This window comes from Podarcis cretensis (assembly GCF_951804945.1).
Source record: "Podarcis cretensis genome assembly, chromosome: Z".
NCBI lineage: Eukaryota > Metazoa > Chordata > Lepidosauria > Squamata > Lacertidae > Podarcis > Podarcis cretensis.
This window is the reverse complement of record NC_137184.1, coordinates 48,832,101-48,846,990: the sequence shown is the minus strand read 5'-3', so window position 1 is coordinate 48,846,990 and position 14,890 is coordinate 48,832,101. Positions and strand designations below refer to the sequence as shown.

Below are 14,890 nucleotides of genomic sequence, written 5' to 3'. Positions count from 1 at the left end.
ATCATCATTTTAGATTGGCCTCCTTCTGATCAAGGGACATTGCAAAAATGGTGCCTTGTACAGCTGGGAGCCAGTGTGATTTACTGGCTAGAGTTCTGGATTAGCGGGGAGAAGACCTGGCCTCAAATCCCCACTCAGGCATGAAGGTTGTGGGTGGGTTTGTGCCATCACTCTCTCTCAGCCTTCCTGGCAGTGTTTCTGTGAGCATCAAAGGTGGGAGGGGCCTGTCAAATGATGTACGTTGCTCAGAATTCCTCGGAGGGGATGGAATAATAAATAAACGTGCCCACTCCCAGAACACCCTTCTAGCACATTCACAACTTTTTACTCTGGAGATTTAATTTACAAGAACAGCAGAATGATTCATGTGTTTGAACTGCATTAAAATATTTCACATGAACCTATTCCATACCCTGCCTTTTCATTTTTTGAAGAACTCACCACACACAGGGGAAATATATATGAAACCTCCATGTGCCTCTGTGGGAGCGAAACAGTTAACATAAAAGTCGTGTAAACAAACCTGGAAGGGAGCTGAGCTCTTTGCATGCAATGCTGGCCCCATGTGCCAGATCCTGCATTCAGCTCCCTTTGCCCCCTCAACACCCCCTCCACCCACGCCCTGCCAAGACTTCCCCTTTCACTAACCTGGAGGTGGGTTCTTAGAAAAGTTTTCCGCTTAGTGAACTCAAAGTTATTTCTCATGAGGAGGTAGAGGAGGGCAGAGGCCTCATTACGGGTTGAGCTGAGCTTGGATGTGCAGCACTTGAGGACCTCGTAGCAGAAGGCGGCACACATGTTGACTCTTCCCTTGAAGAAGGCAGAGGGGAACTGGATGGGGTGGAAGGTCAGGCAGAGGTTAAAGGCAGGGCAAAGGTGGGGGCAGCAAGAAGAACAACGTTCCCTTCTTAAAAAGCATGACAAGTTTCAGCTAATCATGTGCCCATCATCTTGGAAGTGGTTATAAGATATTGTTAATGAATTAGACTGATCAATCACTTTTTATTTTTAGACAAAAGTAGCTCAAAGCAGCTTAACAACAGTAAATGAACAGCACTAAAACCATCATAAAGAAATACCCCAAACTTGTTCATAGTTTTAAAGGGCAGGACTAAAATATCCCACTCACTGATGGAAGCCACAGGCAGCTAAAAGCCAATGGCCTGGTGGAAAATAAACGGGGTTTTTTGCCTGGCGCCTAAATATATGCAAAGATGTTGCCAGGTAAGCCTCCTTGGGGAGAGCATTCCAGAAATGGGAAGTCCCTGCAGAAAAGGCCCTGTTGCCACCCTCTGAGCCTCTTGTGGAGGAAGCACACAAAGAAGGGCCTCAGATGATGATCACAGGGTCTGGGGAGTTCATATGGGGAGAGGTGGTCCTTGAGGTATTTCAGTCCTGAGCTGTTTAAGGCTTTATAGGTCAAAACTTCTCAATGTGGGAGTAAAATAGGAACCCCTCCACAAAGCTGGTGAATCAGCTGTGGTAAATAGAGGCTAGTTCACATCTATCTAGTGAATTGCTTCAGGATATCTCTTGGGAAGCAGTCCATAAATAAAATAAATAACAATCATCAAGAATCACTCTCCTTCACCTACCTTGTTGATGAAAGCTCTCAGAGAGGCAAAGACATGCTTAAGGGCTGCTTCTGACTGCCCGTTTTTGAGGAAGGCAATATGAATATCGAACACCTTTTTCATCAGTGGGTTGTGCCCATCATTGTTTAAGAGCTGGTTCTGGAAAAAATGGTTGAGGGTTCATTTTGGTGGGCTGGCACAGCAAGCACATGTTTCCAGAAAACAGCTTATTGGCACTTGCCCCAGACTGAGTAGGCAAATAACACACCTCTGAATGCATGCACCAAATTAGTGCTGAATGAGTACAAAAGAGTAGGGGCCACAAATGGTAACAGAAAATATAATCTGGGGTTTTTTTTGGGGGGGGCAGCATTTTCTGGAACCAAGGTGGTACTGCTACATCACAAAAATGTAACTTAAAATCTGAACAGCAGCATAAGCATACCAATGCTCACTTTTAGAAGGCTGGCAAGGGTTTGGTTAGAGGACCCAGAGCAGTGGACTCCATGGGTTTCTAATAGGTCAGAAGAAAGCTGTGAAGATGCCACTTGTAACAATTTGGAAAGAAAGTCGCTGGACCTCAAAAAAGATACTGGAGAACTAGAGAAGGCTGAGAAAATGGGCAACCAAAATGATTAAGGAATGGCTTTGTTGTCTGGAGGAATGGCTAGTAAGACTGGTGGGTGGGGGACATGATCCAGGTGCATAAAATGGGGAAAGTGGATAGAGAGAGGTTTTTTCTCCCCCTCTCGTTACGCAGAACTCATGGACATCCAAATAAGCTGAATGCTGGAAGATTTGGGATAGATGAAAGAAATACCTTCTTTGCATGTATGGAATTCATTCTCACCAAATGTAATGATAGCCACCAACTTGAATGGCTTTAAAAGAGGGTTGCACAAATCCATAGAAGATAAGACTATCAGTAGCTATTAGCCCTGATGGCCATGCTCTGCCTCCATGGTTGGTGGCAGTAGTGCTTATTGAGCAGCAGTTGCCGGAAGCTGCAAGAGGGGAGAGTCCTGCTCTTGCTCTCAGGTCCTGCTTGTGGGCCTTTGTGGCCACTGTGAGAAGAGGAGGCTGGGCTGGACAGAGCCCCTCTGGCGCTCTTGACCTGCCTTGAACAAGGAGCACAAGACCCTTGCCACTTGCCCTCCAGTAAGTCATCTCTAGTGCACAAATTAAATCTTCCTCTCTTGTTTTATCCATTTTTATCAGGGCATTAGACTCCTTGGCTAACTGCAAAGGAATGCCAGACAGGCACCGCCTGTTCTTCTCCTCAATAAAAAGCACATTAAAAACAAAAACACAAAGGGAAATATTAAACACCCCGGGTGGGAGGGGATGCTCCAGTTGCACAGGGCACCGTTGGCTGGCAAGCCCACTTTCTCTGCTATAGAAGGCAATCAGACACCGTTCTATCACCACAGGAAGCCTCAGTGAGGGCAGGAAGTCTTTCTGACAGCATGGTCCCTGTGCATCATGCTAAAAGATAGTAACACAGGAGGATGGAAGACAAGACATCCCTGTGCTAACAGAGTGATGGCAAGATGTGCCCCTCTTTGGCCGCATCCAAGAGACAGGCTCTTCCTAAAACATCACCAGAAGCCTGCCCAGCAGCAAGAGTAGGGGTGGCCAGCAAAGGGAACTCTTTGCACAGAGCCCAACGCTTACCTTGAAGCAATGGGAGAAGAATGAAATGGTGTCCAGGACAGTGAGAGCAACCTCTGTCGCTGTGTTGCCCTCCAGCAAAGCCTGGTGCACGATGTCCGCCTCTGATGTGCCAGCACCTGCGAAGAAGGAAAAGCAGGATGCTGCAAGTGGCATTGACAGGTGTTGCTCTCCAGCCTTTTTCCATTGTAGAAGACAGCAGAAATGGATTTGCAGGCAGGGTTTAAATCCAGGCTTTCTGGAGAGCTTTAGCAAGGGCTATTGGTGGTTTGAAAGGAGAATGTCTTGAAGCTACTATATGTGGGAACTGGGTCCAAGTCCCAGCACATCCACAGATGAATCAAGGTCCTGACTTGGGCTCCCAACTGTAACATGGAAGTCAGAGGCTGGAGGCGGAGTCTCCTAGGTGCATTTGCCCTGTTGTTGTTTCTCAAACACACAAATAGTCTAAGGCAGGGGTCTTTGTTAAGGGTTTTGGGAACTGTAGCTCAGCTAAGATGCTGCCAAACATGTGGTGGAAATTCAGGGCCCCCTCTTTCCTGTGATTCACATAGCAGCCACAGAAGCTCTCAGGATGATGCTGCAGTCCAGCTAGTGGCCACACTGCTTGCCCCTCAGCATCTTCTCAACACCTACTGTGGTTAAGGGTGAAGGAGCTGTCCAGGCTGCTCAAGTGCTGGAGACGGGTTTGCATGGCCCCAGCTCTGCTGCGGAGGGCTGGCATCGTCTGGGATTTCCGGTCAGTGCCCATGTGCTTTGACAGCCAAGCATCATTGACCCTGAAAAAGGAGAGAGGGATTTTTGCTGCGTCATGTCATGCCTACCTGGTGCCAAACACAGAGTCTCCAGAGGACAAACCAGGCATGCCCTTGAGTAGCAGGCAGTGATTGAACCAGTGCTGAGGAACCCTGGGAGGCAAGCACATGGGGAGAGACCTGCTGGACAACCCTTTGAGCTGTCAGAGGAGCAGGTGGTGCCACCACCACCCAGTCCTTGAGAATGCCAGTACCAAAAGGTCATGGCCGAAATGCAATGGAGCAGCATTTGCTTATGGACCCAGAGTCAATGTGTAGCTTCTGTGTAAGCAATCAGTGGAGCTCCTTTATGACTAGCATTTGGGGCTAGTCATAGGGGGTGCTCTAAGGGGCTGCAATATATGAGGTCTCCCTCTTGAGCCTTCCAGTTGCTCAATAGCCACCGGCTCCTTGTTCCTTGCATCTGGTTCTGGTTCCCCCTCCGTGCCGTGTTTGTGCCTTGCCTGTGCTTTTGGCCTTGAGCTGTTGCTTGACCCAGCCTCCGGGTCACATTTTGGACCCAGTCCAGCTCCCTGAGGAGGACCTTGGCTTGTTGAGACCATGCCACATCTTGCATCCTGCTCTATGGGGCAAGTCTTTTGCTGAGACAATTCTAGGATTTTAGTATTTTAATGTTGCTTTTCCAGTTTGCTTTATCCATTACAAAGGAAGGAAGGAGAAAAATGGTTCACTTCCCCAACTCTGCAGATCATCACTCAAATCATACCTTGCAATGTTTCTTTTCCCCACATATCTGAAGTGAAATAAACACACTCTAAAGAGAGGAGAAAAAAATCCATGTAAATGTCATGTGCAAGAAGCAAACGTAAAGGAAGGATGATCTGCTTGCTCCCCACCCGCTCTGAGTCAGATCATTGATCTATTTGCCTTGGTATCACCTACTGGCAGCAGCACTCCAGGATCTCCCCAGCCCTGTCTGGAGGGAATTAAAACAGGAAAATTGTACATGCAAAGCAGTTGGGTCTACCACTGAGCTATACATATTATATATATATATATATATATATATATATATATATATATATATATATGAGCTTTTTTTTGTAAAGAGGTTAAAGTACTTTATTCTGGTTGATGAAGACACTCTTCTATTTCCTCCATTCGTTCTCTTTTAATTTTCATTTATTAGGATTAGGTAAAGGTAAAGGTAAAGGTAAAGGTACCCCTGCCCGTACGGGCCAGTCTTGACAGACTCTGGGGTTGTACGCCCATCTCACTCAAGAGGCCAGGGGCCAGCGCTGTCCGGAGACACTTCCGGGTCACGTGGCCAGCGTGACATCGCTGCTCTGGCGAGCCAGAGCCGCACACGGAAACGCCGTTTACCTTCCCGCTGGTAAGTGGTCCCTATTTATCTACTTGCACCCGGAGGTGCTTTCGAACTGCTAGGTTGGCAGGCGCTGGGACCGAGCAGCGGGAGCGCACCCCGCCGCAGGGATTCGAACCGCCGACCTTTCGATCGGAGAGATGTTATTGTCAGCCATCTTCCGATGCGCCACCTAGTGGCCCCCCCTCTTTTCGCACCCATTAGGCACCACTAAAGGATATCCAGGAGGCTACCTGAGCAGTTTCCCAGGTGATGGAAAGCTGAAACCTCAGCAGGGGAGGGTGCTTAGCGCTCCCCCCCTTCTACCTGCCTATTAATTTATTGTTGTGTGTAACATACTTACAACCTGCTTTTTAAGAAAGGTATTTTTACAACACTGCTTATAAAAATGCGTAGCAAAACACAACAAGGAAATATAGTTTTAAACCATTTAAAATATCAATTCCATACTACTGTTGTTGCTTTTTTAAAAAAGAAACACAGCACAAGAACAGGAGAAGCTAAACACACACACAGCCAGATTGCAGCACGTTTCTGCAGCCCAATTTACATTGACCTCTGAAGGCCACAGAAAAGGACCAGGTTTACATGAATGCATCCAGGAATGAAGCTTGCCTAAATGAAGTTGCAAACAATACATAGGCCCTGCATCACTTCCCCTAAGGGCAAGAAAAGAAGAAGCTGGCAGGTGGATTTTGAGCAGGCAAAGAGCAGGGAGAGGTTGTCAGCAGTTCCTTCCTCCCTTCCCCCTTGCTGTGCCTCTGCTAAATTGGTAGCCTCCCACAACTGCTTTACAGTGCTGCTATTTTTAAAAAAGAAAAAGAAAAAAAATTAACAAAATTTATAAACCACTTGACTGTAAAAACAACCACCTTGAACACGGTTTACAATAGTATAAAATAAAACGTTGAAATTATCAATAAAAAGCTGTTGAAAAACAAGTATGAAAAATATTCAAAAGATTATTAGAATCAATAGTAGCTAAAAAGAAATAAGGCAGGTGTAACTACTAGATGTCTGGACAGCCTTGCTTAAACAAGTGTTTCAAGAGGTGTAGGGAGAAGGCAGCTGCCTGATGTCAACAGTGGGTGCTGCCACTCTGAAAGATTGATTTCTTACCAGAGCAGAACTAGTATTATGTGGCTCCTGTAGTAGTGCCAGTTCTGCAGATTGAAGCAGTCGAGTGGGCACATGTGTGGGTAAAGCAATCCCACAGGTAAACTAATCCAAAGCCATTAAGGGCTTTACATACTAGTAGTGACATGTTGAACTTGGCCTGGTAGCCAATTAGCAGCCAGTGCAGAGCTCTGAGCAGAGGTGTTATGTATTGACGGGTCCTGCTGGCAACCCTGCTGCAGAATTCTGCACGAATTGCCATTTCCGGGTCAAGTGCAAGGGAAGAGCCACCCGTGCCAGAACAAACCGTGGTTAAGCTCTACCACACTCCTGGTCACTGAGGCTACAAGCGTCTCCAGCACAATACTGAATCCAGGAACACTCCCAATCTGTGTGGCTTTCCCTCAGGAAGAGTGTAATCCTGTCCAGGGCAGGCAACTGACCAACTTCCTGGACACAGAAACCACTCACCCACAGCACCTCTGTACTGCCAGGATTCAAGCTCAGATTACTTTCTTTCATCCATCCCACTACTCAGTCCAGGCCCTGCACAGCCTCTCCTGATTCAAACGTTATGGAGAAATAGAGCTGAGTGTCTCCAACACTTATAACAGCCTCTCCCAGTGGCTTCATGTAGATATTAAATAGCAGTGAGGATAAAATAGCGCCCTGAGGCACCCCACAACAAAACCGTCATGGGGCCAAAAATCCCTCTCCCGATGCTACTCTGTGGACTTGGTCCTGTAGGAAGGGCTTGAACCACTGTATCACAATTGCACCAGCTTTCATTCAATGGAGCTCTCCAGGAGGATACAATGGCCAATGGTATCAAAAGCAACAGAAAAGCAGGAGCAAAGTCCCTCTCACCCTGTAAAGGACATCTATCCAAGGTCAACTCAGTCCTGGGCACAGGCCTAAGCTCAGATGGGAGCAGATCTCAATAGTTTGTGTCATCTAAATATGCCTGCACCACAGCCCTCCCCCTCCTCCTTTCCCAATAAGGTGGTATTAGAGTCTGATCCATCGTTATTCCTGTTATCAGTTGATGCCTCCTCCCATGTGTACTGTTGAACTTAGACCTCTGATTTCCAGACTGGGAATGACACAAGTCATTGATTTCCCAGTGGAATCCCAGAGATTTGTAGTCTGGGTGGAATTCTTCCACTTGGAAATATCAACTTTCTCGCATCCAACGACTTTTCCTTTCCCTTTTTAAGATGAAGACTCTCAAACAATGAATAAATAAAAACTTACTCAAGAAGAACGAGGACGTTCATCAGTTCCTGGGGGGATATTTTGTTCCAGTAAGATAACAAGGTATCTGAAATAGAAAGGAAACACAGCTCAAGGCGTCTGGTGCCCTCCCTCAAGCCCAGAGTACCAATTACTGGGAGCCCTCCATGAAACGGAAATTATCATGAGTGGTGGAGGGGTGTGACCCCCCCTGCATGAGCCAGAGGAGTAAGGCCTTCAAACATGGAAATACTCATGAGCCCCATGGGGACATCTTAGGGAGGCTAGTTGGATTAGGACGAGGCATGGGAGGAGCTCAAGCCGAATGATCTGGGGGAGGGAATGAGCAGGGTGGGGACAGAATGCGTCTGGTCCGTTGGACCTCTGAGCTTCCTTGAAAGGATGCCACAAGCATTGACTTGGACCCTGGAGAGAGACCCAGCGAGGTGTCTGAAGAGAAGCCTGGTCCAATGTTGCCTCATGTTCCTTTCTTGCCTCTATAACTCCCTCTCCTGCTGGGTGCTCCTCTCAGTGAGTCTCCATCTGCAGAGGGCAAGTCAGAAGACAAGACAGACTGTTTCCCTCCCCGCTGTCCAGGATGTGGAGACACCAGTGCAGAGAGATGTCCCAGGCCCAACACACGAGAAGGCGATCTGATCTGCTTGGCTAATGCAAAGGCGCTTCTCACTTGCTTGCTACACCAATGCTGTGCTTGCCCTGCTCCTTTACGACAGGAATTCTGGGGGGAGGTCAACTGTTGGAGGAGCATCTTACCCTGCTTAGCTTGTTGTGACTTTAACTGCTTTGAGCTTTATTAAATTTTCTGGCCAAAACTGCAATCTGAGTTGAAGTTCTTTGCCTAGCGACAACCAGGAGTCACCTTCAATGTTACTTTTCAGCCAACTCACATATCAGAGCCCTGTAATGACTCTAAATGCTAATGAGCAAATGTATGGATCCCAGAAAAGTAGATCATAGTCACTTTGGTCTTCTTCCTGTCATGCTGCTGGTGCGCTGAGTTAACTCATGGTTTGGCTTAGAGGAGGGGTTCCCAAACCGTGATCCATGGGCTACCAGGGATCAATGAGATTCATTCATGTAGTCTGCAGTGTCTCTGCATTAAATATTCTTACTGATTTTTAAATTGCATTTTAAGTGCTTTTTAAATTTCACTGTGTTTTATCGCATCATCGCTTCAATTTTATGGAATTCAAACTGAAATGCAATAAAATACAATGTAATAAATAAAAGAAGCAATTGAATACAATTAAAAACCACCCAGCACAACATATTACATTTGCTGCAATAGGCAGAAAAATCACTAAGTGGCCCACCCGTGTTGCAGTGACACTGGGAAAGGCCAAGATACCCTTCTTGGACACAGCAAAGCAACTGACCTTCAGAAACCATTTTAATGATGTAAAGGTAGCAGATCAGGAGGCTCCGGATCTCGTACTGGTCCAGCCGCCCGAACTGGGAGATGCTGCTGCGTGTAGAACTTCTCCGCATCTGTTTTAATCATCACATGCCAAAATTGGAACAAGAAAGACAGAAAGAAAGAAAAGAAAAAAGGTTGTTAGTAATGAAGTCCCAGAAGACTAGCCACACGGATCTGTCACATTGTTTAGATTTTAGGGCTTGAAATGGACTCAAGGGCTGAGGCAGAGTCCTAGTCTAGTGAGCTACTTGGGGTAGTGTGCATTCAAGGCTCAAACCCCTTTTTCAGGCACAGAAGGCAGTAAGCACGGCAACATGGGCCCCTGTTATTGTTTGGAGGACAATATGGAGCCAGTAGACTGGCCAGGCCTGGTATAAATACAAGGGGCCTGTCCTTCTACAGAGAGGGCCCTTTGGTGTGCCTAGGCTCCCCTCAGGCTCCCACCTGGGGCCTTTCATCTCTGGCTCAAGCTCCACCAAGTGGCCTCAGAGACACTCCCATGGAGAACATTCCCTCCAGCTCTCAATTCAGGCCCCAGCCAGTCCTGATAAGGGCTGACCCCGACACTGCTCTGGTGATGCCTAGCTGAGGGGGAAAGGAGGGATAAGCCCCTCTCATCCCCTCATGACATGCTTCCCCTTCAAGCTTCAGATTCAGCAGCTGCGTTGCACAAAAGGAAAACAGAAGAATTGCAGCTCAACATGGAGCTCTGCTCCAGAGCAACATCTGGAGGGTAGGAAGCAGTGTTGTTTACAAATCTCAAGAGCCACTGCAGAAGAAGCAGCAGCCACTGTCTGCATTCTCCACAGCAATTGGGCCTGGAGGGGTGAAGGGCAGAGCAGAGAACAGTAGGTGGAACCAAGGTTCACAACAGACGTAACCCAGTGACTCGGAGCAGGGGGAGTGTGGCCGGCCCTGTTCTGCAGAATACCATTCTTCCTGAGATACCTGCACTTTATGGGAGCAATTGAAGGTGGTTCTGTTCTGACAGGCTTTCCGAGATGGATAATGGAGTCGTTGCCACGAGTATCCACTTGTTAGGATTTTAGCCTTGTTTTAAATGTACTTGCTGCTTTTGTGTTTTTATCTGTTTCTAATCATCATGTGTAAATCATCTTGATAATGGTGGTTTAGAAGGTGATTACCGTAATTAATAAATAGATGGTGATGAATCATAGAATTATAGAGTTGGAAGTAATAATAATAATAATAATAATAATAATAATAATAATGGGAGCCAGCTCTAGATGGAGACACTTCTCCCTGCACCCCCACTCCCACATTTTCTACTGGTCCCCCTCCTGCACCTTTAACAGCATGCAGAAATTAAGCAGGTGAAGCTATTCACAGCATAGCTCTATCAATGCTGGGAAAAGCCTGCCGCCTGAGCTCCTGTGTGTTTACTTAAAATAGTTCTGGAATATTGGCATTACATTTTCACTGGTGCTGCATTGCTCCGGAGAGCCAGCTGCCCCTTCACTGCTGAGGGATCCTTTGGAGTCTTCCCTCTTCAGGGCAAGCCCATTCTGGAGAGCCGTGCCATAAACTGTAAAGAGAGGAGAAGGTGGTTGCAAGTCAGTTTGCAGGACAGTGCTTCATCCCAGCTCAGTCCAGAAATGAAACAAGGTTCTTTCTGAGTTGGAAAAAGTCCACATTACACATCTGTGAAGTGGCCCATTCTCTGGCCACATGGTCAATCCCCTTGCAAGCACTCAGTATTCTGTGGCCACTGACCAAGCATGGCTGAGTACTTAAGCTGGTCAAGACCATTCACTGGATGTACAGCATAAGTGGGATTTGACATCTGGAAGCCAATGCTTGTATCTACAGCAATGTACACCAGTCCCTTTTCCCAAACTCAGGAGCCTCCTCTGGTGGACAAAAATGTAATTCTATATCCCCAGGATGACTGCCACAGACTGGTACTCTCTTGCTTACGTGAATCTTTGTCGACGATTAGGCTTGACCTGTTGGAAGGCAATGTGAAATTGCACATAAACTCATCTCTGGATGCCTGGTGGGGAAATGAAAAGATGGAAAGGTTTTGGAGGAGGAGGAGATGTTGGCTCATGTTCAAGTCCAAAGCATGAAGAGAGTCAAAAGAAAACCCGCCACCCCATCAATCTTGGGTTATTAGTCATGACAGAGAAATGGAAACCCCACAGACTGACTGGATTGCTGAGTGATAAGAGCAGAAGAAGGCTTTTGCCTCTGCCTTTAACCTTCCCAAAGGGAACTAGGTCACTGCAGCATGATGGGCCAGATGGCCAGCAAAGCTCTTCTGATGTTCTGCCTCCCTTCCAATTAATGTGCACACTTCCCACATTGCTGGTGCTGGAAGATGATAAAGTGAACTCTTCCTATGTTGTTTTGACAACAACAACAACTTTTAACCCAAGAGCTTTTTGGGCTGCTTCTATTTCTCTTGTAAATTGGCAGAGCTGGAGTGCATAGCCCCAGGCAATTCTGAATAACACAGCTGTTGTTAGTGTAATAGCTCCACTCTGAGCCCAGTTTCTTGCTCATGCAGCTCTGGATGACATTTTCTTGGCTCTCAAGCCCTGTTCAGAAGTTGTGCCTGAAGACAGAAGGGCCACATGAGTACAGGGGCCAGAGTCACATGCAACTGCCACTCCTCCACTATCCCCAGGAACGTCGGCTACAACCGCTCCACCCTCTGACCTTCCATGTTGAATAGGAAAGGTCTGAACGGGGTTTCTAGACACCTCCTTGCCAGTGGGAACCCTGATAACACAGCCTAGCACTGAGTCAGACCATTGGTCTACGCTGACTGGCAGTGGCTCTCCTGGGTTTCAGGCAGGGGACAAACACCAGCCCTGCTTGGGAAATGCCTGCCTGGGACCTTCTGCAGGCAAAGCCACTGAACCCTAGCCCTTCTGTAATGAAGGGTTCCTGGTCTCAAAGAGACCCCCAGATGCACTTAGAAATAACTTGCAGAACTTTGCACTCAGCAGGAGCATGAAGGGTGGCTGCAGCCCTGCCAGACCCACGAGCACTCCCACCATGGATGTGCAACCTCTAGAGGGGAAGGTCATTCAAGGAGGTTCTTGCAGAAAAGCATGTTCACCACTGGCCTTCTCATGCACCCTTACAAAGCAACTGTACTGTTTGTAAACAGAGCTAAAAACAGACATTCTCCATTAGCTTGAGGGAAATGCAAGTCATTTTTACTACAAAATTACTCACAGAATTTGACATGGTGCTGCCAGAGTACAGGGTGTCCCGGCCGGCCAGCCGCTGGATGTTCTCCAGAAGAAGTCCAGCCAAGGGCAAGTACAGCAGAGCTATTTTGGCCTGCTGGTTCTGCAAGAGAGAAACGATAACTAAGGGCCAAGCTAGCTGTGACATATATTTCCTTGTTTTATTTATTTATAACATTTGTTAGTCACTTTATTGATGGAGCCAAGCCATGAGCAGCTTCACCTGTTTAACTTCTGCATGCCATTGTTGCTGTTAAAGATACAGGAGTGGGACCACAGAATCATAGAATAAGAGAGCTGGAAGGGACTGCAAGGGTCATCTAATCCAATCCTTGCAAATGCAATAATATTTCTGTCCAATATGGAGCATGGATCCAGGACCCTGAGATTAAGAGTCTCATGCTCTACTGACTAAGCTACCTGGCTGGTGGGAGTGGAGGTTTGGGGAGAAGTGCCTCCACCTGTAGTTGTATTCATTTATTTATTTTATCCCTTCACCATCATTAGCTGTGATTCTTGCATTGCAAGGGGGTTGGACTAGATGGCCCTTGAGCCAAAGGGCTGCTTATACAGGACTGTTTTTGCCTGGTGTTTCAATGGGTCTTGTCATCTGACATGCAGGTTTTAAAAAATGTATCAGCAAGGTAGGGTGGGGAATTGAAATGCGGGAGACGTCCAATTCAGCTCACATCCAAAGGCAGATCTACTAAAGCTGCACTTCTCAAAACAATATGCAAATTGAAGTATGGCTGTCCTTCAGAATTTGCACTTATTTGAGGACTTCCGGGTTGGCGCCTCCGGCAATGGCGGAGTTCCTCCGATAGGGAGGAATTTGCTCCATGGAAATCAGGGTCTGATCGCCACGGCAAAGGTGGAGACCCACTAAAATCACAGGCGGGAGAAGCTTGTGAACGTGGGATTCGGCTGGCACCCTTTGCGCCTCCCCTGCTCGCGGGGAAACCCAGTTTTGGGGATCCGGAGCAACGTGGGGTGAGTGGCGTGGTGCTTCGAATTGATTGCTTTTTTCACGGAGTGAAGCCGCATTGCTGTTGCCGGAGAGCGCTGACTTTTTCCTGTGGACAATTTGACTTCAAACAACTACCCGTGAGCAGAACGGAAAGTTGGATTTACAAATGTCTTAATTTGGTACCGAAACGGGAAGGTTTCAAACAGGAAGTCCACCTTCCCCTTTTGTAAATAGATTGAAGCAAAGAAGCTGCAAGCTAAGGTCTTGGAAAGCCTTATGTAAAGGATTAAACTTCCATTGATTGAAATCATTAAATCCCCCTTGGAAGCAGGAGAAGAAGGGGGAAATTTTGGATTGTGTAGCCTGCAGGAGAGAGTGATAAAAATTAAATTACCACTGCTCTGAACCTGGAAACGGGCTGTCAGTAGATTGACGTTTTGGGAGAGTTAATTGACAGTGAAGAGAACGTATGTTGACAGTTAGTTAAATAAGAGAAATATATTGTTTCCATTGTCCTCTTCTGCGTTTAAAAAGGAGTAAAAGTAACTGAAAATTGAAACTAACTTTACTTTTTGAACTGTGCTTGAAAGGATTGATACAAGTGGAGACTGTTTCCCTCTAGAGGGAGCTTTTGAAACTGTTACAAGAGTGGAGCTGGGGAATCTCCAGCTGCATGATAAGAACTGTGAGAATCAGGGATTGACATTGGACCATTTAAGAATGTCGACAGGAGAAGCCTTAGAGACTGCATTATGTAAGATAAGCTACTCGTTGGAACAACTTCACAAGAAGACGGATGTTTTGACTACTAAAATTGATAACTTGGGACAAAAAGTGATTAATTTGGGACAAAAAGTGAGCACCAATACAGAAATTATTCAGGATTTGGTACAGGAATTTACTTTAGCAGGACAAATTGTGGAAAAGGAGAAGGAGAAAATTGTTGTTGTCGAACCTAAAGTAATACAAGTGGGAGCCTCAGCCTTACAGAGGCAAATTGAGGACTATAAGTTGAGGCCTTTTATGACTGAAACTAGAAAAAGTCAGATTTTGAGGATCGGAGCCTGACCTGGACTGGAAAAGGAAAGTTGGAAAGATCCCTCCATGCAGGGATTAACTGACTTTTGGGACATGGACTTGGGTCAGGAGGAGATTGGAGTTCTGGGGGCCTTTGGATTTGGAGGAATCTTGAAATATGCCCTGAAATACTTTATGGATCTTAGCTTTAACTATGGAAATTTGGCTGACCTGTCGAGAAGGAATAAAAGCATCGTTAGGACGGAGTTTCCCCGAGATCTGCTCTTTAGCATCAAAGCATATGAAGAAGACCTGCAGAAGGGACGTGGAAAAGAGTTAAGAGCCTCGGACATAAGATCTCCAGGTTGATGGACTGTATGGAGTTGACGGAAGTGACTAGCAGAGTCCGGGACAGGGGAAAGGAGATGGTGGAAGAAGATTGGAAAATTTAAAGTTTATATATAGAAATATTGTAAAATTAATGAGTGATAGAAAAATGTTGGAATGAAATTTT

The 14,890-nt window shown here is 46.6% G+C and overlaps 1 protein-coding gene across 4 annotated transcripts in view; it reads right to left on the bottom strand.

The window, feature by feature from the left end:
• Positions 1-14,890, bottom strand: part of DOCK11 (dedicator of cytokinesis 11) — a 163,748-nt gene that overhangs the window by 30,628 nt on the left and 118,230 nt on the right. For all 4 annotated transcript variants that reach the window (XM_079962611.1, XM_079962609.1, XM_079962608.1 and 1 more), the window contains exons 32-41: positions 12,379-12,495; positions 11,110-11,185; positions 10,605-10,717; positions 9,131-9,242; positions 7,755-7,821; positions 4,767-4,814; positions 3,882-4,024; positions 3,249-3,364; positions 1,596-1,733; positions 649-831 (exon numbers count right to left, since the gene is read on the bottom strand). In XM_079962611.1, coding sequence (XP_079818737.1) covers positions 649-831; positions 1,596-1,733; positions 3,249-3,364; positions 3,882-4,024; positions 4,767-4,814; positions 7,755-7,821; positions 9,131-9,242; positions 10,605-10,717; positions 11,110-11,185; positions 12,379-12,495 — 1,113 coding nt within the window. The remainder of the gene's footprint in view (positions 1-648; positions 832-1,595; positions 1,734-3,248; positions 3,365-3,881; positions 4,025-4,766; positions 4,815-7,754; positions 7,822-9,130; positions 9,243-10,604; positions 10,718-11,109; positions 11,186-12,378; positions 12,496-14,890) is intronic.